We start from the raw sequence: 22,645 nt of genomic DNA on the forward strand, positions 1-22,645 counted from the left end.
CCGTGCTACCAAGCAGCAGAGGATCGGCGACAGAACGGCAGTGTTGTAGGTGCTACCGAAAAAAAGTAACGAGACGCGTTACTCGCTACTTGCAAATAAAAGGAACGCGTGACCGTCCTACGTTACCTAAAAATAAAAGGAAGGCGTTACCGTTACCGATAAAAAGTAACCCACGTTACTTCTGCGTTACTTTTTAAATTATGATTTAACACATTTTAGTGTTTTGACGGTAGAGGTATGCATCAGCTCATATATTAAGATACATTATGTTCATGCAGAAACTGAACATAATTACTTTATCTCTTTTTACGGTTTTACCTATATACTCGGGAGAAAAAAAAACGCAAAGAAGAACGCAGAAAACTATGAAATTCACATGGCTTGACGCCTAAAAACACGAAAAAAATTAAGTGTAATTTCTTTAAGACTTGAGAAGGAGTAACGAGTAACGTAACTACGGTACTTGAAATAGTAACGTAAGTACGTTACCCGTTACTGTTGTGAAAAAGTAACGAGTAGGATACTACGTTACTGAAAAAGAACGCGTTGCCGGTAACGCCGTTACTTGTAACGTGTTACCGCAAACACTGCAACGAACAAAGTGTTACCGCTTATCATGCCTTGCGGTCATGAGGGTAGGAAAAATATCATACCTTGACTCGAAGACGACGCTGTGCGTATTTAATCCATTAATACGGAGTTTTCGTAGAGTGCGTTTCCCCCTCCGCTAAGCCCTCCGCAATAGAGAAGCCGCTACTGCGCCTGCGCGCCGATGGCCTTGACTGTAGAGCTCCGGCTATCGTAGCGGGTTGCGGAGAGCGTTGCGGGACGGCGAAAACGATCTTCGAAAACTCCATAATTAATACACTTCCGCAGACCCACAGGCTGCTGATCCCGCCGGCAGTGCGGAAACCGGCTCGAAGTATCGTAGGCCTCGAGATACTTGTGCGCCTGCACAGTGTCGGCCGTGAACTGTCTTGGCAAAAAAACTAAATAAACGACGACGTGAGCCGTCGACGTCGGTGGCAGCAACTTCACGTCGAAAGTCCAGCAGGCGTTGTTTACGGCGTACGGATCGTCAATGGTAATGTCGTCCACGCACAGTTTGTTTCGATACCGCTGCCGTTCTGGCTCGTGTAGCGAGCTCGAATAGTCGGGCATAACATACGACACGCGTTGGCAGAAAATACGACGCACAAAAAAAGCTAGAAGCGTCCCTACAACGTCAACAACGAGCGTACGCCACACATCGCAATTGTGTAAACAAGGAGATCCTGGCCGCGTTCGCCCACATAGCTTCCGCGCACAAGGGGCCTTTCGGCCGTGTTCGTAAACAGAGCCGCGCCGTGTGTCGGCCAATAGAAGCAGTGCACCACCCGTGGGAAACGCTGCACAAAATCGTAGCGCGATAGGTTAAGAAACCAATTTTTGTAGTCGATTTAAAAAGCCTGGCCGCTATTTCAGACACTCTGTTTACCAATTGTATATAGTCACTTGGAAATGAGCATTACATCAATTTTAAACTTGCCAACTGTTTTTTTTTTTTTTGCGCAGGCCACTTTGCAGTATTTGTAGATCGATCGTGAAGCCGGCGTCACACTGCTCAAGCATCATGAAAATGACAGTCTGCAAACACGAGTCGCCGCCATATCCGTAGCTCGAATGCCGCGCGCCCAAGGTTCTCCTTGGACTCATTGCCATGAGGCATTCGAGGCACGGATCTCGCGGTGACTCCCGTTCGAATATGTACGCAGGCAGTCTTTTTTTATGATCTATGAGCACTGCGACCCCGTCTTAATTTTTGAAGGCCAGCTACGCTGTTCTGGCTTCGGTGGGCATCGCGTGGCGCCTTTTTTGTTATTATATTTCTAGCGTTCTCGCCGGTATTTCGTTTTCGTAAACGGAGTATCGAACCGGTCCATTATTCCGGTTCAAGGTTGGCTTCAGTAGCTTTTTCTATTGTTCCGGTTCTGGTCCGGTTCAGTCACGCACGCCCAAAACGGTTCCAGAATGCATGCAAAACTCATGCATGCAGCGGTTTGGTTATTGTTTCTATTAAGTGCGGACCCATTTAAACAAGTTCATAATTGTACATTAGGCCGTGGTCGCCCGTGCGTTTCCTGCTCTGAACAAACAAAAACGCTCCGTTGCTGCCAGCCAACGTTACTACAACCCATGACGCTAGAACCACTCAGATGGGAAACTGCCATAGAGCCTGCTTTAAAAAAGTGGCTCCGATCCGTACTCGAGAAGCGAGCTAATGGCGATCGCAACGTCGCCATTTCACCCGCAGCGTCCACTCGGGGAACTGCACGGCTGCACGTATTGGTTACGGTCGAGTCGGGCAAGGGCCGGTAGCGCCATCTCGCAGGGCCATCTCGCAGTAGCTATGTAAACCAACTTTCATGTTTCAACCCGTCGCTAAATGGTGGCGCTGTTATCGTATTTAGCTCGGTTTCGGTGGACGCCAGCGGCCCGGTTTTCAAGGGTGAGTTTCCCAACTGAGTGTTTTAAGCGCCGTTCACACTCTTGCGACCGAGTAAGACCGAGAAAGACCAGACCGGTTTTTAAGCCTTTTGCGACTCCTTAGGACCGAATGCGATGCAGCGGAGCTGGTCCTAAGAGATCGCAAGAGGCTTAAAAACCGGTCTGGTCTCTCTCGGTCTTACTCGGTCACAAGAGTGTGAACGGGCCTTTAGTAACGTTGCTCCCAGCCGCTTAAAAAAAAAGAGAAAAAAAAGGGCGTTCAACCAATACCTCTTAGAAGAAAAGGCCGGCACCTTTCCCTTTCAAACGTCGTCACAAGTGGAGTGCCATCTATACTCTGTTCAGCCCTACGCTGAGACCAGAGGCTTCGCCTTCAGGACAAGCTCGCTGGCTTCCGCAGTGCTTTGGTTGCGCGTGCCTCTGCGTTCACACTTGTGTTAGCTATAGGGCAGAAAGCTCGCGGTTAAGGCGGAGCTTCTAGTCTCAGCTTAAGAGTGAACGGAGTCATAGATTGCGTTAGAATCGCCGTCAGCGTGTCCTGCAGAGGGCCTGTATTCCAGAGTACTTCGGACTGCGCGATAGGGGTCACGTGGTTTACGGTCCGCCTCTGCAATGCGTGCTGCGAGGAGGCGACAGAAGTGCGGATAATATGGAAACACCACCGGCTCTCCGTCCGCTTTTTTTCCTTATCACACGCGACATGGCAGGCGACGCGCACTTGAACCTAATTCGAACCCAAGGGCGTCCGCCAATACATTGCAAACGTTCTCCATGGTTTCAGCTGCTTCCTCTGTTCAAACTAGGCTCGCCAAGCGCGACGCTTGCGGCGTATGTCTCGTCGGACTTTTAGAGTGTTTGCCGCCCGGGGTGAGTAGGGTATTCACTAACGGCGATCTCATGACCAGTCATTGTCGTTTACGGTGCTATTGGTTCAACTCAGTGTCATATGTATATAAAAAAATATACTGGTCATCAAAGCTACGGTGCAGAAACGTGGACAGCAGAACACATACATATCCCTGATTTCGTCCTGTTATTTAGATTTCTATCGCAAAACAGTCCATGCAAAGTAAGTACGTGGTTGTACAGACGTTCGGAAACCCCAATACTCTACTGCAATACTCGCGCGTGGGGTCATTCAAGCCAGAATGCAAGGCTTGCTGCACACGTCTCGAATGGCAGGGAATTGCAGACGAGAAAGACAGCAAAAACAATTGAAACTTGATTAAAAAAAAAAATGTAGTGAAAAAGGGACAATCGTCATGCTTCATATGATACAAAAAACACGAGATTTTTTTTTTTCTACGTGTATCGTTTAGATTTCTGGGTGACTGACGTTCCAGCGGCGCATTCGGAAAAGCTTCTAGAGTAAGTCAACAGGCCAATTTCGGCAGGCATCCCGAGGTTTTGGTAAATACGCCTCAGTGATCTACGGGCTAGCCTTCAGACAGCTTCCAAATTTTCTGTTAAAGGGCCCCTGAAAATAAAAATAATGTTTTTTTTTTTTTTATCAGTCTGGTTGGGACAGGCGTGTCAAAAAAGTAATTTTACTCGAAAACAAACAAAACATTTTTTTGAGCAATATTGACGGCGCGAGACGCGATAAAGTCGGCAGTCACTTCCTTTCCACATGTTTTCTCTCTAGGCATTTCAGGCGCGTGGAGGAGAGGTGGATCGGCTTTGCCTTCAGGACCGAGATGGTCATTCCGGAATGACCCGTGACGTTATGGACTTCGCGCGCAGAATTTCAAATAAATCTCTCGCCGTCAAGATTGCTCCAAAAAGTTTTTTTCGTGTACATTTTATTTTTTGACGCGCGTGTCCCAACCAGACTGTTATTTTTTTTTCTTTTCAGGGGCTCTTTAAGCAAGTTTGTGAGCCGGCTAAAGGCGCGAATCACGAAGGCGTATTTACCTAAGCTTGGACACCCCCTCTCCTCCCTCCTCCTGAAAACCAGGCGATGCGACGTTAGTTAAAACTGCCAATCAGAGCGCGAAAATTGGCTCGATAACTTACTCCACAAGTTTCTCCGAATGCGCATCCCGGCACCTGGCTCCCCTGCGTCGCCTCCTCGCGGCTTGACTTTACCTCACCAGCCTTCTATGTGACGCCTTCAGTTTTGGCCACCGCAAAACAAACGGACGCTGACTCTTTCTCAATCTTCTAGCTTGGTTCTTACGTACGCCTCCTCCTTCCTTGGACAGTATTGTTGAGCACCAACAAACCAAACAAATATATTATCTTTAGTATCTCGGCGTGGTCAGCTAGAAGTGTGCGCCATCCGTGTCGACTCGACAACGCCAAGTCGTGTTGCCCAGAGACGTGAAATTTATTCGTTGAAATAATTAGCACTGAGCTGTCTCTACGTCCCAGCCGCGTGTTTAGGCAACACTGCGTCCCTGACGCAGCCGTCAGGAACGTTAAAGCAACGTCACTCAGCACAAAAACAGGCGAGGTTTGTATTTGATTGCGGCGAACCGTTTTCCAGCGGACCGGAAGTCGCCAGATGAGATGGGGTTCGCGTTCTGGTTCAACGTCGAATGTTCAGCTTTGATTTACCGCAAAAGCGCCCACTCAAGATTTAAAAAAATTCATCGTAAAAACAAACAAACAAACAGGGGGATGGATGCTTGTTTGGTCCAAGAGTTAAAATGCAGAAGGAGCACATGGTCGAGTGGGCCCTTGCGTGGTCCGACCACTAAACTCGGAAAGACCGTCGTTTGCGCAGCTAGCCGAGCACGCCAACGTGTGAACACTGATATTTATCGTCAATTTCACAGACAAAAAAAAAAGAAAAAAAAGCGCCCTACGACCCCCAGCACGGCTTTCGCATATGCGGCAGTCGGCACAAAAACTGACACGATTGCCCTTTGGCCTAACTCAAGATTTCAGCGTCTGAAATGATCCAGACGCCACGGTCTGTTCGTTAACGTCAATATATTCGATGAACGGAATATGTGCATGGGCTGGGCGACTCCTCGACCCAAGTGTTGTTGGTCGTGAGCCCCCTGCATTACTCTGTTGATCGCTTGCACAACTTCCCAATTGCACCCAGAACTCGCACGCGTCTTCTGCACTGCTTGACTTGGCTTGGCTTGGCCTGGCTGCTTGGTGGCTTAATGTACTTGGCAAATAGGTGCGAGAAGTGAAAAACCAATACTGACGATTACGTTGTCGAAACAAATACATGAAGGAATAAAACACCGAGGACGGGACGGAAACAGGACGTCTTTCATTGAGCAACAACATATAATGGCACAAAACATAAAAACAATCCCTAAAGGTTTCCAAGTTCTCCAAGAAGTAAAGAAGAACTTTTTTAAAAAGGAAATGAAATTCACTATAAATATAAAAGTTTAAGAAGCGCTGGCGTCACAATGAACTATCAGTAATCTAGTTATCTCTGGTGCAAAAAATTCTACTTTTGTCGTTGTCAGTGATAATGAAGGTGCAGAAATAATGTTGACACTCCCAAAGTGAAATGGGCTATAAATTTAAAAGTTTAAAAGCACCACCGTCACGACAAGGTATTAGTAATCTAGTCATCTCTGGTGTTAGAAATTCGACCTCTTTCTTTGTCAGTGATAATGAAGGTAAAGAAATGTTGTTTACAGTCCCAGTGGCGAATGATTAAGATTTGTCTCCCAAATTTGTTGATGGGCCCACCAACACGCTCGTTTTCAATTATTACGTTGTAGAAAGTGCGTTCATTACGCGAGTATATACAATAAATAGATTATTAAAAAGAAAACTGACTGATTATGCTCCTTCTAGTTGGCGTCACTGAAGCCGCTTCACCAGTGCGACCAGCGCTATGCCCGTACTGTTCTCCAGGTCGCGAATATTATGGGTGCCCACGGCAACCAGGCGTTTGATGTGTTTTTCGCATATTTCTGAACTTGCTTGAAGGGAGTGGGCGCTTGATATGTCCTTTGTTGATTTGTGAAATTTCTGAGAAATACAGGATGGCCGCTTATTCTGACATGGGCGCATGCTCGGTATTTTACGGTATGTGGTTTCCTTGCGGTTCGGTCAAACATAGAAGTTTTGATCCGGGATTCGGTGGGGGTTCGGTTGCAAATCGTCCATTTAACCCTACAGTTTTTACTTGCGAAAATATTCCCATTTCCTTAATGTACCCACGTCGTGCAAAGAGACGGGTTGCGGCGAGGCGGAAGGACTAACAACTCATTTAAGCTTTCCTTCCACCTTGATTGCAGGCTGCCATTCTAGCGCAGGATAGTAGAGTCTCCCTTCTACACCCAAAGAAGCGAAAGGCAAGAATGAAAGCCTGCATTCGAGGACGTGTGATACACTCGCCATTTCCTGACTTTGACGTCGCAGACTGTCACGCTTCGCGAATGCTCCAGGAAGGCTTGATGAAATGGTCAAACAGGACGATTGCTGTAAGTATGGGACCGACGACGATTCCCACGTAGTTATGAAACTAGAACCACATCGTAAGTTCGACAAGTTGGGCCAAATTCGAGAATCGTGCCATAAACCGCTGACATGGTACAAGGTTCTCTTGTAAATAATAGGAGAAAACTTTCAGTCCTCTTTCTCACTTGAAAATATATTGAGTAGTCATGATGAAGAAGGGGGCCTGCAATTTTGAATAACAAAGACGACCGTTTTAAATGGCCAATTGGTTTTAGACAGAAGGTAAATATTTTCAATAGAATATAACTAAATGCTACGTGCCCGCTACGTTTTTGAAAATAAAAACGATTATAAAATGACTGATTTATTTTTTGCATGATTCAATATATTGAGAGGTTGATAACTGCTGTTTCTCAACTAGAACCTAGTTCACAGCTATTATAATGTTACATTTGCAATTGAGGGGACTATATAAATCATCAGATCCGCTTTAGTTGTATAAACAAATAGGCGTTCGTGTTTAGAGAACGTATGGTCGGTGTGCACCATTATTAGTATTATTACTGTTACTATTTTTATTATTTTTATTATTATTAATATTACTTGTCACCTAACTCTACAATACCCCTGCATCCTGCAGCGTTGGTGAGACGTCAAGTTCCCTCAAGACTTTGTTATCTTGTTGGTAACCGGCCACTAGTGCTTTATAAGCTTCATTTATCCTGGAAACTTAATTTTGCTGCGATTGATATGCCGTTAGCATTAATTGTTTGCATAAGCTTTACACGCTTCTCTTTGTTCTTTTTTGATTTTCACGCAATTATTCCGCCATGTCCTTAACCTGCGCTACCTTTCAAAAACCGTTCTATATGATGGTCGCTGCATGAGTCGCTCAGCGTGTAGACATTAGTATCATCTAGAAAAAACATGCTCTGGGGCTGGCGAATTGACATGTACTGGTATGAGCTTCAAAAAGAAAGAGAAATCGAGGTGCAGGGCTTGCCGCTCTGCGAACAGTCCTTTTCTTCCCGACGAAGTCGGCGAGAACCCTGATTGGACCTCGCCATGGGATTCCACTTTGCTTGTGGCGCTGATACTGGAAAATAACCGCAAGTTGGACTACCTCCTGTCCCTCAAAGCTAACGTAAATTCGCTGCTCGAGCTCTCTAGCAAGGTAAATGAGCTCCTACTCCTCAAGCCTTCCATGGACCTAATGAAGGCATCCATCGAACTAGTGCAGACTTCCATAGCTTTCTTAGGAGCGAAGTATGACAGCCTTTTAGCTAACGCGTCCGTCCACACGACGGATAGCCAAGAATTGGGTGCGGTGATGGTAGCTCTGAAGACCACAGTTTCAGACGAGGAACACACCCTTTGACAAATGCAATAAAGGATAAACGATACTGACCAACTTAGCCGCCTTAATAATATAGAGTAGAAACAGGGATGGGCAAAATACATGCAAATATGTATCGACATACAAATACAAAATACTTCGTCAAAAATGTATTTAATTACAAATCTAATTACATTTCCAAAAAAGCATTTAAGTACAACATACAAATACAACCAAATGTATTTGGTCTCCTCCAAATACTTTTCCAAATACATTACTCAAAATTTGCGTCAGCGACTTCAGGGCACCTGCAACGGGTTTCTGGGTATCTCATTTTAATTTTGCATCGCACACTCGGGAGTTAGTGTGCGAGGCTCTAGTAACGTAACAGAAATATAATCACAAAAAAATGTAATCAGCTTGGACGTAATAGGTGAAAAAAGTACGGAGCTTCAAGCAGCTTTTTTTGTCGATTACATTTTGGTATAGACCAACAAAGAACCGAGACGACCAAGACGCGCAGCACTAGCCAGAGAATTTTTTATTGTAGCAACTCGCACCAGTTACGAAATTCTGGACGACCCGCGCATTTAGAATGTTCCAGGCAAAAATATGGAGGGAAATCAGGCTGGAAAGCATCACAAGTTGTCACAGGCACTTATTTAGCCAATCTGCCTGTAAACGTCGATTTTGTCACTATTCTTGCCCTGGACTAGCGGCGTAATCACAAAGTCACTAAACGCTTGTGCTTGATTGAGAGACACTGGACTCGGTGCAGAACGTAGTTTTCTTCCTGCTCTGGACAGTGACAATAAATTTGAGGGATGTATTTTCGCCCACAAAATTGTATTTAATTACAATTATTTTTGAAATACCTACGTTTTAGTATGTAAATACAAGCGTCAAATACATCAGCCAATTTGTAATTAAATACTAATACAAAATACACAAAGTATTTGAAATACGTATTTCAAATACTTGTATTTGAAAAACTGCCCATCCCTGAGTAGAAATAACCCCTGGCGAGGCTCTCCCTGACGTCTTGTTCGGGTTAGCCGCCAAGCTTGGAGCCGAGGGACATCTACCATCCTATGTGGTCTCAGTTCAAAGGATACAGAAAACCGAACTGTGCATCCAAGTGTTGTGAAGGTCGCGTCTTTCTTACTTAAAGACCGATGGATGCTCGCACTGGCAAGCTTAGGCATAGCCTCCTCTATATTGAAAAAGCCTGGCAGATTGTCACGTGATGCAAGTCATGTAACGGGCGTCCCGCTTCGGCGAGAAGCCGAAACACACTTGTCCCGAGTGATGGAATGTCCGCTCGTGCTTCTCGCGTTCCTCGGGCTACCGCTTCTTTTCTCGTCGGGTTTGAAAACCATGTTTTGGGTCCTCGCCGCAGCAAAAGCTGTGCGCTGATTACCAGACTCCCCAAGAAATGCCTTGTGCTACCAGATCTTCGCGCTCCAAATCTGCGACCGGGCACTCTATGGCTCCGTCATCGAGCTGACAGGCATTGTGAGTAGAGAGGAGGCTATGGCGTAGGTTATTGAATTGTGACGGCTCGCCCAAAAGTATATTCTGCAATACTTTACGCAGGCACACTCTCTTACGCAGAACTCTTCTGGCTCACTCGCGCTCGTTTGAAATATGGGGGTTACAAATTTGTTTGGGTAAAAAATGCGCGGATTTTCGCTAGAAAAGAAGTGCTCCAGTGTGGCTAGAGCAACGGAGTGACTTTGATCTAATCAGTTAACCATCAGGGCTTGTTTTTCCCAATCCTCTGATTTTGATTCGGTTAACGGCCCATTCTCTACTTTGTCTTCTGATTCTTTCATCATTGTGCACGTCAATATTGGCAGTATTTGCAAATACTGGGACGAATTCACTGTCGTTATTGCTGATATACGTGACCAAATTGACGCAATTGTTTTGACAGAGAAAAATGTAAACTCTGACTTTTTGTCAGAGTTTAGGTTAAGAGGTTTTGAATAGTTTTCTTACACATGTCAAAACTTGCGAGTCGGCGGAATCGGCGCATTTTTGAAGGACTTATGGACATCAACTCAGAATAATTTCTCTCTCACACATGCAGAAAGTTTAATGGCCAAGGTTTCTGATCTCAAACATAGAGTTTGCTTATTAGTGCTTTCCCGACCGCCGTCGTCTAACTGCATCAGCTTTCTGGAGGAGTTGGAACAAACGTTGGACGGATTGTATTCTGTGACAAATTTGTGCTTGGTGGGAGATACCAATATTGATATTCTCAAGCCTTCTAAATCGGTTGTTTGCGGTTATTTAGTTTCGCTTGCCGATACTAGGATAACAACTACCATAAAAAAGCGAACCATAGAAGAACTATTATGTGAAAATCTGGTTTCTTCATGCCTCGATCACATAAGCAGCTGAACGACAGATGCTTCTCTTCACGCCGCAGTGATTAGGAGAAAAGTTGCAGATGACTACTTTGTCGCTTGCAAATGTGTCTTGATTTCTAGAGGAGATCAGAATACCAAGACGACCTGCCAACTGAAAAAGTTTGACCTGTGCAGTTTTGAACAACTCGTTAAAGAATACGACTGGGATCAATTCTTAACCTCAGCTAAGTGAATAAGCATATACTCAATGCTTATCGACATTATCACGAATTTCAAAAACACATAAAAAGGCAGACTAGATTAAAAAAAAAGTAGATCCACACTGCCCTGGTTGACTTCTAAAACTCCTGAAGCCATAACTCACAAAGGTCAATTGTAGAAAAAATTTCGCCGCTCGCCTAACGACGCTGCCCTTAAAATAGAAGGTAAAAAAGAAAAAAAAATCGTGTGAACGCTCTCAGTCGATCATCAAAAAGAAGGCATTTTGCAAAAAACGTTCTCCGAGGTTCGTTCTGTTTCAAGGAAAGCTTGCGCTGTCGTCAATAAACATCGTGGTAATGCACAAGGTAACATAGAAGAAATAATAAATAAACATTTGGGAAGGAATATGCCTGACACGGTCAATGGAATTAAAAGCTATTTTGAGAACTTGTCTTGGATCTCATTTAGAACATACATCGGTGCTGTGGCTTCGACACCCCAATTCAGATTGTTTGTGAATCCGCTTTTTTTCCCCCTCTTTGGAGCCTGAGTTGCGATCATACCTTTTCGAAGTTAAGCGCTTTCGATCGCCGGGCGTTGATGGCAGTACAGTACATGACTTATGCCGAAAGTACGTCTCTAAAAAAACGTTCTCCTGGTTTTTATTTTGAATGGAATTTTGGAAACTGGCAATATTCTTAACAGAATGAAACAAGCTTTAGTTTTTCTTTTCTTCAAGGGTGGCGCGTACTAACTCAAGTTTTATCCTACAGACCAATTTCAATATTGCCTTGCCTTTCACAAATTTTAGAGAAGCATCTTTTTATCGCCACGTCTGGTTTTCTTAAGAAACGCAGTATTAGCTCTCATAATTAATACGGGTTCATAACTGGTCATGGTACAACTACTCTTCAAGACTTTTCTGATACCTTGGGCTCTTTTTTCGACAACATGTATGTGTGTGCACTTTTTATGGCTATAGCTAAGGCGTTTGACACCGTGAACCACAACATTTTCCTAGAAAAGCTTTCCAGTTCGAGTTTTAGGGGACCATTTCATGTGTTGCTTGCGAATTTCCTCCTGAATCGCACCCGAGTAGTGTGCTTAGACAATGTGCATAGTTCTGAGGCCTTCCTGAGCTCTGGATTTTCTCAGGGATCTATATTGTCGACATTATTATTTAAGAGTTAGGTAAATGATATTTGAAAGGTAATGACTGTTTTAAAAATTCTTCAGTATGCGAATGAGACTGTCATATTTTCTGGGCACCTAGTCTACCATCGTGCGAAAGAAATGTTAGAGACTGACGCTACAAAAGTAATGGACTGACCTTCTGCAAATGAACTTCGTGTAAACGCCCAATAAAAATAACTAATTTTATTTCATAATCCACTAAAAATGTAACCTTGGCAGTTTCACTGTTACTTTACGAATCCAACTGTCAACATTGCAATTGCGGACCAGTGAAATACGCTAGCTCTCTAAAATACTTCAGAATTTATTTCGATTTTGATCTTTCTTGGAACACTAAGAAGTCTCATATATCAACGCTTGAGAACTGCCTCCTGTCTGATTTACAAAATCAAATGTTTCGTGCCTTTGGCAGTTAGGAAAAATATTATGTATGCTTTAGAGATGTGCTAAAGTGTGCTAAGATAAGGCATTACTGTCGTTTTGAATTGTTCACTCCTCTGGCGTTCAAGAACTGATCGCAATTAAATAGAAATTCTCGAGAGCTTTCCTTACAACACAGAGTAGTTGTTTAGGGATAACTTGTTTGCTTGACTTCAAATGCCAATTTTTACGAGCTTTTTTTCAAAGAGTCATGCGGCGGCACTTCTGGGCAAGTGAATTCAAAATCGCGTTCATTCCCTCTCGTGAGCTTCGTACCCTTCGACGCCTTCAAGATTCACGTGTGAGAACACACTACGGGGGAATGTGTGTGTTTGTTTTGTGCGCCAAAAAATTTAATAAGCTACCTGAATCACTGCTTTCTCTTGGCCCAAATAAGAAACTGAAGAATACTCTAGAAAGCCTGTTTTGTAACATGTCGCGACTGTGATCGTTACAACTTTTTTTTTTCCTTTTAAATTTTTATCATGTGCGCGTGATCTGTGCCATTATTTTTGGTATGTGAGAACACGCGCTGTATGAACTGTGTATTATTTTATGTAACTCATCTTCACGCTCATATGGCTCTACAGCATGATCGCTATATCTGCATGTGACATGAAAAGGCAAAAAACATTTGTGCGTGTTCGATATCCTTTTTTTTTCGTTTTTCTACACGTGTGTATGTGTGTCTCTGTGTATGTATATTTGAGTGTGTGCACGTGCTTCTGTGCGAACAACGTGTGTCTGATATTTCACATTGCTAAGTCCGACCCATCAAATCAGTTACCAAAAGATGTTTTTTTTTTAATAATGGCTCATTTTGAGATGCCACTGCTCAATTGAAGCACCGACGAAGTGTTTTAGCCTTGTGCCCTGTAAACGGTTGACTCACGTGTGTGTACTTTTTTTTTACGTGATACTTCAACTTTTGATCAATGTGAAAACATTCCTTAGCACGTAAAGCGTGCAAATTTCAACATGTGCGATACATTTCCTTATATGGTACGTACTCTGCATTTTGACCTGCCTGGGCCTCTAAACTCGTCAAACACAAAGTTGTGGCCGAAGTCGACGGAACGCACGGATTGGCCGATCACGACGATTACTTCGCGCTTTTTTCTCTGACGTCCAATTGACGCGCTCCGCTAACTTTCGGCTCCAACTTTGTGTTTGACGAGTTTAGAACCCCAAAGGTTTTTTCTTGCCCACGTGAGACTGCAAATTTCGACTTGTATGAAGTCTTTTTAAATTTTTTTTTGGTAAGGATGAGATTGCGAAATTTGACCTGCTTTATTCTTAATGCTGAGTAAGGTCCCACAAGCCCCTGCTGGCTTTGACCTGACTCGATAATGAACTTGGAGATAGCTGTATTTGTGAATAAATCATTATTATTATTATTCCTTGCTTAACGAAGTTAGGTACCGTTTCTCGGTTTACTTGACAGCTCGGTCGTCAGTGCAACGGGTCAATTTCCATTGGGAACTATGATGGAGGGACCGAGGCATAGAGGATAGCAGTAGGCCGATTAAAAGAAGGCCAGCCCCGAAAAAAGGTTTATAAGAAAGTCACGCGAGCCAAGAAAGGGACATCGAGCTCAAAGGCAAAGCCAGCCCGGAAAGAAAGTTACGTAGTTGAACGTGCTTAATACAACATAAAAAACATAAGCTGACGTTCTAAGGACCGTGTGAGTCAAGTAGATTTTCGAACCTTTTAAGGGACCGCGCGAACTAATTTGTTAGCATACCAAGATACGGTCTTTTATAGAAGTGAACGAAGATGGTAAATTTTCTGCCTCAAATTGTCAAAAAACAAATTCACTTAAATAAATAGTAAAACACACACAAAAACACAAAACAAAAGATGAACAATATTTTTTTACTTAAGGCATTCGTCTGCTAACAAAAGGCAAATTACTGACGAAACCAGTAGCAGACACAGCCAGGTAAAAACGAGAGCGGATGCACTGACCATTGATAGCAGACTATGTTTCTGAGTCAAAGGCGGCGCGCGGCGCGGGACGTTTCAGTGGTATCGTTACCACTGAAACCACTAATAAAACAGTCTGAATTTACAAACAACCTACAAGAAAGGTTCTGTGTAGGGATATATCGGATGAAATGTCAACACCTGCCGCCATTTCTTGGCTGTTGCGTCACCCAGACAGTCTCCATTTGGAGACGGCGGCCATAGGTAGCGCACTCACGCTCTTAGTGTTTTACTTCTTACTAAGGTAAGGATAAGTTTTGATGCACAAAATGAATGCACTACCTTCGGCCACCTCTGTACAAAATTGTAACTCGATAGGTCAGGAAACTGATTAATACGCTCGCTCCAAAGGGCCGACGATCCATTTTACCCACGCGGAAGATCAACGTAGACAAGCAAGGCTTGAGGTTAAACCCAGACCCCGGGACGTGAACAGGCCTGCGCACAGCCTTGGCGTCGCTATATTCTAGAATATTTATTTTTGTTTAATTTCAGGTTGATTCCCATCAGAGCCTTACTGCTATCGAGCTCTTAACGAAGATTCAGAGGTACGCTGTTGGGTTTCAAGAACATGGCTTGGAGCCCGGCTCGAGGGTGTGCGCATACATCCGGAACAGCATTGAAAATCTCGCCGCGTTACAGGCAGTTCTGTTCGCAGGAGCAACACTTGTTATGGCTAAGACATCATACGTTGCAAGTGAGTGTTGGTTCGTCTCCAGAGCGACATCCTGTGTCTTCTCATATAAAAAAAATTCATATTTACAGTTTTCTTTTTGACCCTAAAAAGAAACGGCGGATGGGCGAACGTTAAGTCTCCCGGGCAAATGTAGCGCATGCTGTCCGGACCAGTCGGTGAAGTTTCAAAGATGAACGTGACTTGATTGAAGAGTTATAAAAGCTACCTTCGGAAAATTTCACTGGGAAAAGGGGTTCTGTTTATGGCAGCCGACACCCATTTACCTCCCCGTATTCGTGGGTTTCGTAGGCCGCCATTTTTTAATCTAAACTTTTAAAAATAGCTTATAACTTTTTGAGCGAGAAAACGGCAAGCGCTGAAACTTCGGCATTGTCCCAAACTGCCAGCTCTTCATTTGAGCGGAGACTTAGACTCGGATAGGACGCGCAGTTTATTTACGTAAAAAAAAAAAAAAAGAAATCTCCGTAAATATATTGATAAAGACACTCGGCATATCAATTTCAAATGAGCCCAAGTCCGATTAAATGCATCGCGTAATTGCAGGGGAGGTCCAAACTGCCCGCTTTTTACTTTTAGCGGAGACTTAGAGTCAGGTGGTTCGCGCCCTTTATTTTACGTAAAAAAACAAACGATAGCAACTCCTCCGTAAATCAATGGATAAAGGCACCCGGTGTATATATTTCTAATGAACCTGTGTCCGATTAAATTCGTGACATAATTTCAGGGGAGGTTTTGTATACACTTCGAGACGGCGAGTGCGATTACATCCTCACAGACAAGGAAACGGCACCCAATCTGCGGGAAATTACGATGCCACCAACTATCAAAGTGAGTGCGATCAACGTGCGGTTCACACTGGGAATCGTGTTATGAGCACGCGAAAGATAAGTGCACACTAGAGTCGCAGCCAGCTCAAGAAACGCAGGACGGGGCGAGCCTCGAGAAACTTATTGCCGCCCTCACGGCGAACCGACGGTGCTAACTTTCACGAGCGGCTTGATAGCCGAGGGGGACAACTTCTTAAAATTGCTAATGCACGTGTTACTGACAAAAAAAAAAAAAAAAAATCTTTTTTTGTTTGCTTTACTGCTAAACCTCAGTGTTTTTTTTTCTATAGTCTTTGATGCGTACGTAATTTGGCTGTTTAATGAGTTATGTAGCACCGTTATCAAGCACCTCGTAAAAAGTTGAAGTCGTCAGTTCGACATCAGTGAGCTGTGCGTGGAATTGCAGTTTTGGGGTGGATTATTTGGGACAAAGGGGTGTAAGCCCATATCCTTTTTTTTGTGAGTGTACGTTGTAATATAACTAGGATTCCGCGTTTTAGATAAATCCGAAAGAACTACGAGAAAGACACGCCGTTAAAAGCTTGGTAAATTTGAATTCATCCGATGAACTCCGAATTAACCAAAATTCATCCGTTGAACTGAGCCAGACTATTGCCGGGAACATAAAAGAGAATTGGCTGGTCCTCGAATTAAACTGAATTAAGATGACTTAAGATAGCCGCTGCTTGACCAGTCGACTCGTCGGCGATAAAAATGGAGTCGAGAGACGGTTCAGGCGGCTCCAAAAAAGAAAGAAACAAAACAAAGGAAGCTTGGGCTGAAGCATCTCAGATACGTCCCCTATCATACTTATTCAGTTCTGTCGACAATGAAGCCACTCGTTTTTCAGGCTTCAGCGTTTCATCAACAAAAATATCGACACCAAATACTTAACGTCTGCGTAAAAATGAATGGCGAAAGTGGCGGAAACTCTTCCTTAACATGGCGGAATGCGGCTTATGGCAAGAGAAAGGGCGTTTGGCGAAACCGTACGCTCAGGTTTCGGTCACCGTGTTAAAATTCCACTTGCATGTCAAAATGTCCTCAGTTTTTCACTGGGCGTGACTGACGCCATTGGGTATTTTGACACGTTTTTACGGCTCGAAGCGTTGCAGAAAGGAAGACACAACAGCCCGTGGGGAGCAGCAGTTACTGGATATTGCTTTTTTAGTATAAGGTATCAAATTATTCATAAATTTGAAAAAAAGTCAAACTTACGTGAAAAAAATGAAAGCCGTTTACAACTCCCTGTAACACCGAATTGGAGCGCAGCTCTTGAGGAGGAGGAGGGAAAGGTACTGAGGGTCACCTCTTCTCGGGGCGGGGGGGGGGGGGGGGGGGGGTCATGTGACCTTGGGGGGTCACGTGACCCCCCAGAAAAATTTTTCCGCTAGAGGGAATTTTTTCCGCTAGATTTAGCGGGGATTTTTTTCCACTAGGTTTAACGGGAAAATTTTTCCGCTAGACTTAGCGGGGAATTTTTTCCGGGATTTAGCGCGGAAATTTTTCCGCTTGATTTAGCAGGAAATTTTTTCCGCTAGATTTAGCGGGGAAATTTTTCCGCTAGGTTTAGCGGGTAATTTTTTCCGCTAGATTTAGCGGGGATATTTTTCCGCTAGATTTAGCGGGGAATTTTTCCCGCTAGATTTAGCGGGAAAATTTTTCCGCTAGATTTAGCGGAGACATTTTCTGCTAAATTCAGCGGGGACATTTTTCCGCTAGATTTAGCGGGGAATTTTTTTCCGCTAGATTTAGCGGGGAAATTTTTCCGCTAGATTTAGCGGGGAAATTTTTTTTAGCTAGATTTAGTGGGGAATTTTTCCGCTAAATCTAGCGGAGAAATTTTTCCGCTAGATTCAGCGGGGAATATTTCCCGCTAGACTTAGCGGGGAAGTTTTTCCGCTAGATCTAGCGGGGAAATGTTTCCGCTAGATTTAGCGGGGAAATTTTTCCGCTAGATTAAGCGGGGAAATTTACCCATAATGCACCGCGCAATTACGCCGACGCCGACGCCGCTCAAGCCGGAAACGGGCCCCTAAGAGCTGTGCTCTAAAAAGTATTTATTTGAAAGAATTTGTGTATGATTAAAGGCTTGAGCATGTTGGTGATCTACATTGACCTAAAACGAGAGACACACAAGAGGACGAAACACCGGCATGTCGATCTCACTTCTCGCAGAAAGAAAGCTATGTCTTAAAATATCATCTGCTGTGTCGTCTGTTTCGTCCTCTTGTGTGTCTCTTTCGTTGTAAGTCCATCTGCGTATGCATTATGCATATTGTGCTTTGGACGTCACTGTTAGCGCAAACAATCAATCACAGTGTTATTCCTATAGAACAAAAAGGCCTTGATCGAAGCTAGTAGTGTGGTGAAATGAGTTCATTTGGAGCACTAAAGTCTGCTGTGAACATTGGTGCCCGCCAATAGTAAAATGCGAACGCGTTCGCGCTAACAGTGATGCACAGTGTACTCCCTGGGCACTTGAGCACCGTGTCAGCACTTAGAAACCCAACCGACGACGGAGAGGCCTTTTCTCGACTTCCCAGAGGTTGTTTTCCGTGGGAAGCGCTCCCGGTTTCATCGACGTCCTCGAGTTCCAAGAGCTTTCCGAGACTGACTTGAAGCCCCACGTGCCTGCTGACAACACTGATGAGGTCGTGGTGATGCTGTACACGTCGGGAACAACGGGGCTTCCGAAAGCCGTGGAACTATCGCACAGGGCTTACATCTCCTGCTATCGCGCTTTGCAGTACGTTGTGGGTCGTTCACATTTTATATTTGTATATAGTGTGGCTCCAGCGGATCTCACATAGTAAAACACGCCAGAAAATATAGACACCTGCGCATTTGAAGATGTCACGTTCACCAAACGTGCTTGTAAGTGATGCATATTAGCTGATAAAATCTTAAGACAGATTTTTTTTGGTGACAAATCAGACCAACGAACTTGCCGGGGTCAACGATGAACGGGCACGCAGATAACCGAATTATCAACATTTGTAACGCGTGACACCTCCTCCCAATGACACATTCTATCGTCTGCTCGTAGCGTCTATCGGGAGATGGCACCACGCGTTACAAACATCGCCTACTCGGTCGTCTGCCAACCCATCCGCCGTTGACACGGTGTGTGGGTCTGATTTCTCGCAGAAAGAAAGCTATGCCTTAAAATATCATCTGCTAAAATGCACCACCTTAAAGCACGGTTGGTGAAGGTTCGAGATTTTTATGTGCAGGCGTCGATGGTAGATTGTTTCGGTTAATTTTACAGCGTAAGATGCAATGGTACATATGATCGAAGGTAGGTGAATGGTGAGTGTTTTCAGACTTTCTATTAGCAAGTTAAATGCTACGTTTTAAGCGGCCACCAACTTGGTCTTCCATTAAATTGTAATTCACTCGTGTCTCGTTAATACTGCCCCCCTTGCTATAGATGCCCCGCTATATAGACACAAAATTTTCGGGGATGAACTGACACTGACTAAAACATTCACTTTTGTCTCGTTATCACGGACGACTCACATTTTGAGCGATTTGTTGGGGAATGTAGGTGTCCATATTAACGAGTCATGAGTGTAGTAAATCTTACGGTACGCGTTCCTTATGAATTGAGCTATCCCAACACACTTCACCTGCACTTCAAGGAACAATCATATTATTAAAGGGAAACTCCGGTTGAAAACAAAACCAAAATAAATGAGTGGTATCGCTTTAGTAGCACGAAATCTGATCACTGCCGACATATTACGTAAAAGTGAAGCCGCGCACTCCACTTAAACCGATTTTTAAGATGCAATCAACTGCTGTTTAGCGGGCGGCGATCAAGTTAGCCCTTGTGACGTCACGTCATGGTCGTACGGTTGATATTCATTGCTGCCATCCCTCTAGCAGATAGTTTCGGTTTCGCTGTAGACGCGCGAAACCAAACGTTGAGCCGTGGTACTTATAAAACTACACATAATACCGAGAGAAAAAAAGATACCCTGTAATATAGGGAAGGGACACTGCTCTAGCTGAAAACAGTCGTAATCCCTAATTCTAAAATATTGACCGGAGTTGCCCTTTAAGATACAGGAATATTATTAACATATACTAGAAGCTGGAACCCCGCTGAAATTTATTTAGATGTGTAACGTTCCAAGGAATACTCAAGACGCACACTCACCATATCTTATTTTTTCTTCATCTTCTTTTATATTAGATTCTTCATACTTCGCCTTCTCTCACGTTGGCCTTCTTTACTTTCCTCCTCGGCTTGAGTATCTATCTCTCCCGGGATGATTTTATAAACCTTGGTAACAGGTGCACTTTCTGTCACGTTGCTGGGCCCAATGTAGCACACGGTCTTGAGAAGTCCCTCTTACACTGCAGTTTTCGCGATTTCGTAAAAGCCATAAACTATGAAGCAGAAGCCATGGCAAGCCTTTCCGAACCAAGACGAAGTCACCCACTTGCGCCTGGGAAGCTCAGTATATTGTTTTGTTTAATAAAATAATTAATCACCTGCCAATATTTGTTTTCTTGAGACATGAATTAAGACAACCCTGAGACAGGAGAAACAAGAAGGATAAACACGACGAAGTCTAAAAACACAGCAGCGAATTAATTTTTCTGACTCGTCCTTTTTATAGAACGACCCGCACCATCACTAGATCTTTCTACAGTCAACCCCACGATACACTTCAAATGGACCAGGCCTAACGACCCCGATTCGAAGAAACCGAATCGAACCAAACGAACTTCCCCTACAGTAGAACAATATAACATCCGCCGTCACCCGCAACACTCGCAAGAAGGCAAACTCAATATACCGATTCGAAGAAACAACAAAAGCAAAGGTACCACTTCACATCACCTGCACAAAACTTTCGAGGTCACCGAGAACTCCCACAAGGCGAAGTCTTCCTTCTTGAGACGCCGTCTTTCTCCACCCTTTTATATAAACTTGGGATGAGGTCCCGAGTACATGTCAGCCGGCAGCAACGTTGCCTTTTCCGAGATTGCAAAGAAAGGACTACATCCCAGCCTTGCTGTTTAGGATCCCTTGTAATGTGCTACCGCAACTTCAAGGCGACATTTCCAACCTCCTAAAAAATAGGGGTACACCCGCCGGGAATATGAAGGTGAACGCCGGACCGTCGACCGCTCCGTGCTATCAGCGCTATGTCGCGGCTGCCGTGACGCCTCGCTTTCTTATCGCGATGTGCAGGTGAACGCCGGACCATCCACCGCTCCGTGCTATCAGCGCCATGACGTGGCTGCCACGGCAGCTGCGCCATGACGCTGATAGCCCGGAGCGGTCGACAGCCCGGCGTTCACCTTCATATCGCACACGACTGTACATCTTCTTATATTGTTTGATATTTCTAATGGTGCGCTCAGCTAGACCATTTTTAGATGGGTGGTAGGGTGCTGTGGACCTCAATGCTATACTGCGTTCTTCTGCCCATTTTTTCGTTTTAGTTTTTGACCACAATAAGCTGTTTCATTTTCTAAAATGACAATTTTCACTTGGCGATATATTTTTTGTTGAGTAAAGCGATCATGCTGTTTGCGCTTTTTCTACCTGCCTTTGCTTCTATTATGTGTGTGCATTCATCAGTGCAGACTAGAAAGGCTTGAATCTTCCTCAACCCGTAGCACTTTTTCTTGATCTTTGTAAAATCAAGGTGGATACCCTGTTAAGGCGTCTTGGAGTGTCGATGCAGCATCGTTGAATTCATAGATTGCTTGTACTTCACATTGTACGTTTGGTAATCACCCATGTAATCATGTAATCGTCCATGTGCGGCCGCGTTAAGTGTTTTGTTGACTTCCAGAATTCATCATGACCTTCTGAGTGGGCGTGTGTGATACAGTTCTGGAATATGGGGCACCGCTGTGAGCGGAACGTGAAATGTTCCACTCGGTTCTTGTATGAGGCTCTCTGTTCCACGCCGGAGTTTTGAGGAATTCACATCCTGGGATGTGCTCAGCAAAGTTTCGAAATTGAAGTCTTGAGATTCCATCGGCGTCATTGAATGAAAAACAAGAACGGTGACTGACTGCGAAGTCGAGCTGCTGTAACTATTATCTAGGGAGCTATTTTTTGCCTCGGTCATTTTGAGTAGGAACGTGAGCGCTCCATAGCCAATAAAAAGCTTGCATTTCAAACCTTCCGGGTAGAAACGAAAATACCGGACAACTTTCAACACTGCCAGAGCCCCTTTCTCAGCGGTGGTATAGTTTACTTCGCCTCGAGGTTACAGCGATATCTCTTATGGGCCCTTCCCACCACTGAAATTAAAGTCCGGTTTCGATGTTGTTGCTGGTGTAGTAGTTATAGTAGTTGCAGTAGCTGCAGTTGTTGATGCAGTAGTTCGCGATGTATGACGTCCGTCGCCAATGTTTCTAAATCCTTTAAAAGGTCACCCGCCACTTGCGGGAATCAAACCTGGGTCCGCTGCAGGCGAAGCTGAGGTATTAACACTAAGTTTCTCCACAGCTTTTTTTCTTCTTTAATGCACGGAAAGAAAGAGCGACGCAGCACATACACAATAGTTAGGACAAAAGAGGCGGTTCCCATGTCATTGCATTCAATATTTTGCATTACCATCAGGTAATTGAATCATGGAAACCAGTCGGGAACAATTTCGCGATTGTGGACATTTTTAACTTGTGCTGCTAAGTAAATAAAAATTTGCCGCACAGATTTTTGTTCAGGCAGGGCGTTCCTTACATCCATTAGAAATTCCCATAT

At 44.2% G+C, this 22,645-nt stretch overlaps 1 protein-coding gene across 1 annotated transcript in view; it reads left to right on the forward strand.

Annotated features, from left to right (window-relative positions):
- The first annotated feature begins 15,054 nt into the window (after positions 1 to 15,054).
- LOC115312773 (4-coumarate--CoA ligase 1-like) overlaps positions 15,055 to 22,645 on the forward strand; it is a 28,271-nt gene continuing 20,680 nt past the window's right edge. Inside the window, exons 1-3 of the mRNA XM_042291541.1 lie at positions 15,055 to 15,079; positions 15,804 to 15,907; positions 18,411 to 18,655. Of these exons, the coding sequence (XP_042147475.1) occupies positions 15,055 to 15,079; positions 15,804 to 15,907; positions 18,411 to 18,655 (374 nt within the window). The remainder of the gene's footprint in view (positions 15,080 to 15,803; positions 15,908 to 18,410; positions 18,656 to 22,645) is intronic.

This window comes from Ixodes scapularis, unplaced genomic scaffold (genome assembly GCF_016920785.2).
Source record: "Ixodes scapularis isolate PalLabHiFi unplaced genomic scaffold, ASM1692078v2 PGA_scaffold2__306_contigs__length_199485367, whole genome shotgun sequence".
NCBI classification, from domain to species: domain Eukaryota; kingdom Metazoa; phylum Arthropoda; class Arachnida; order Ixodida; family Ixodidae; genus Ixodes; species Ixodes scapularis.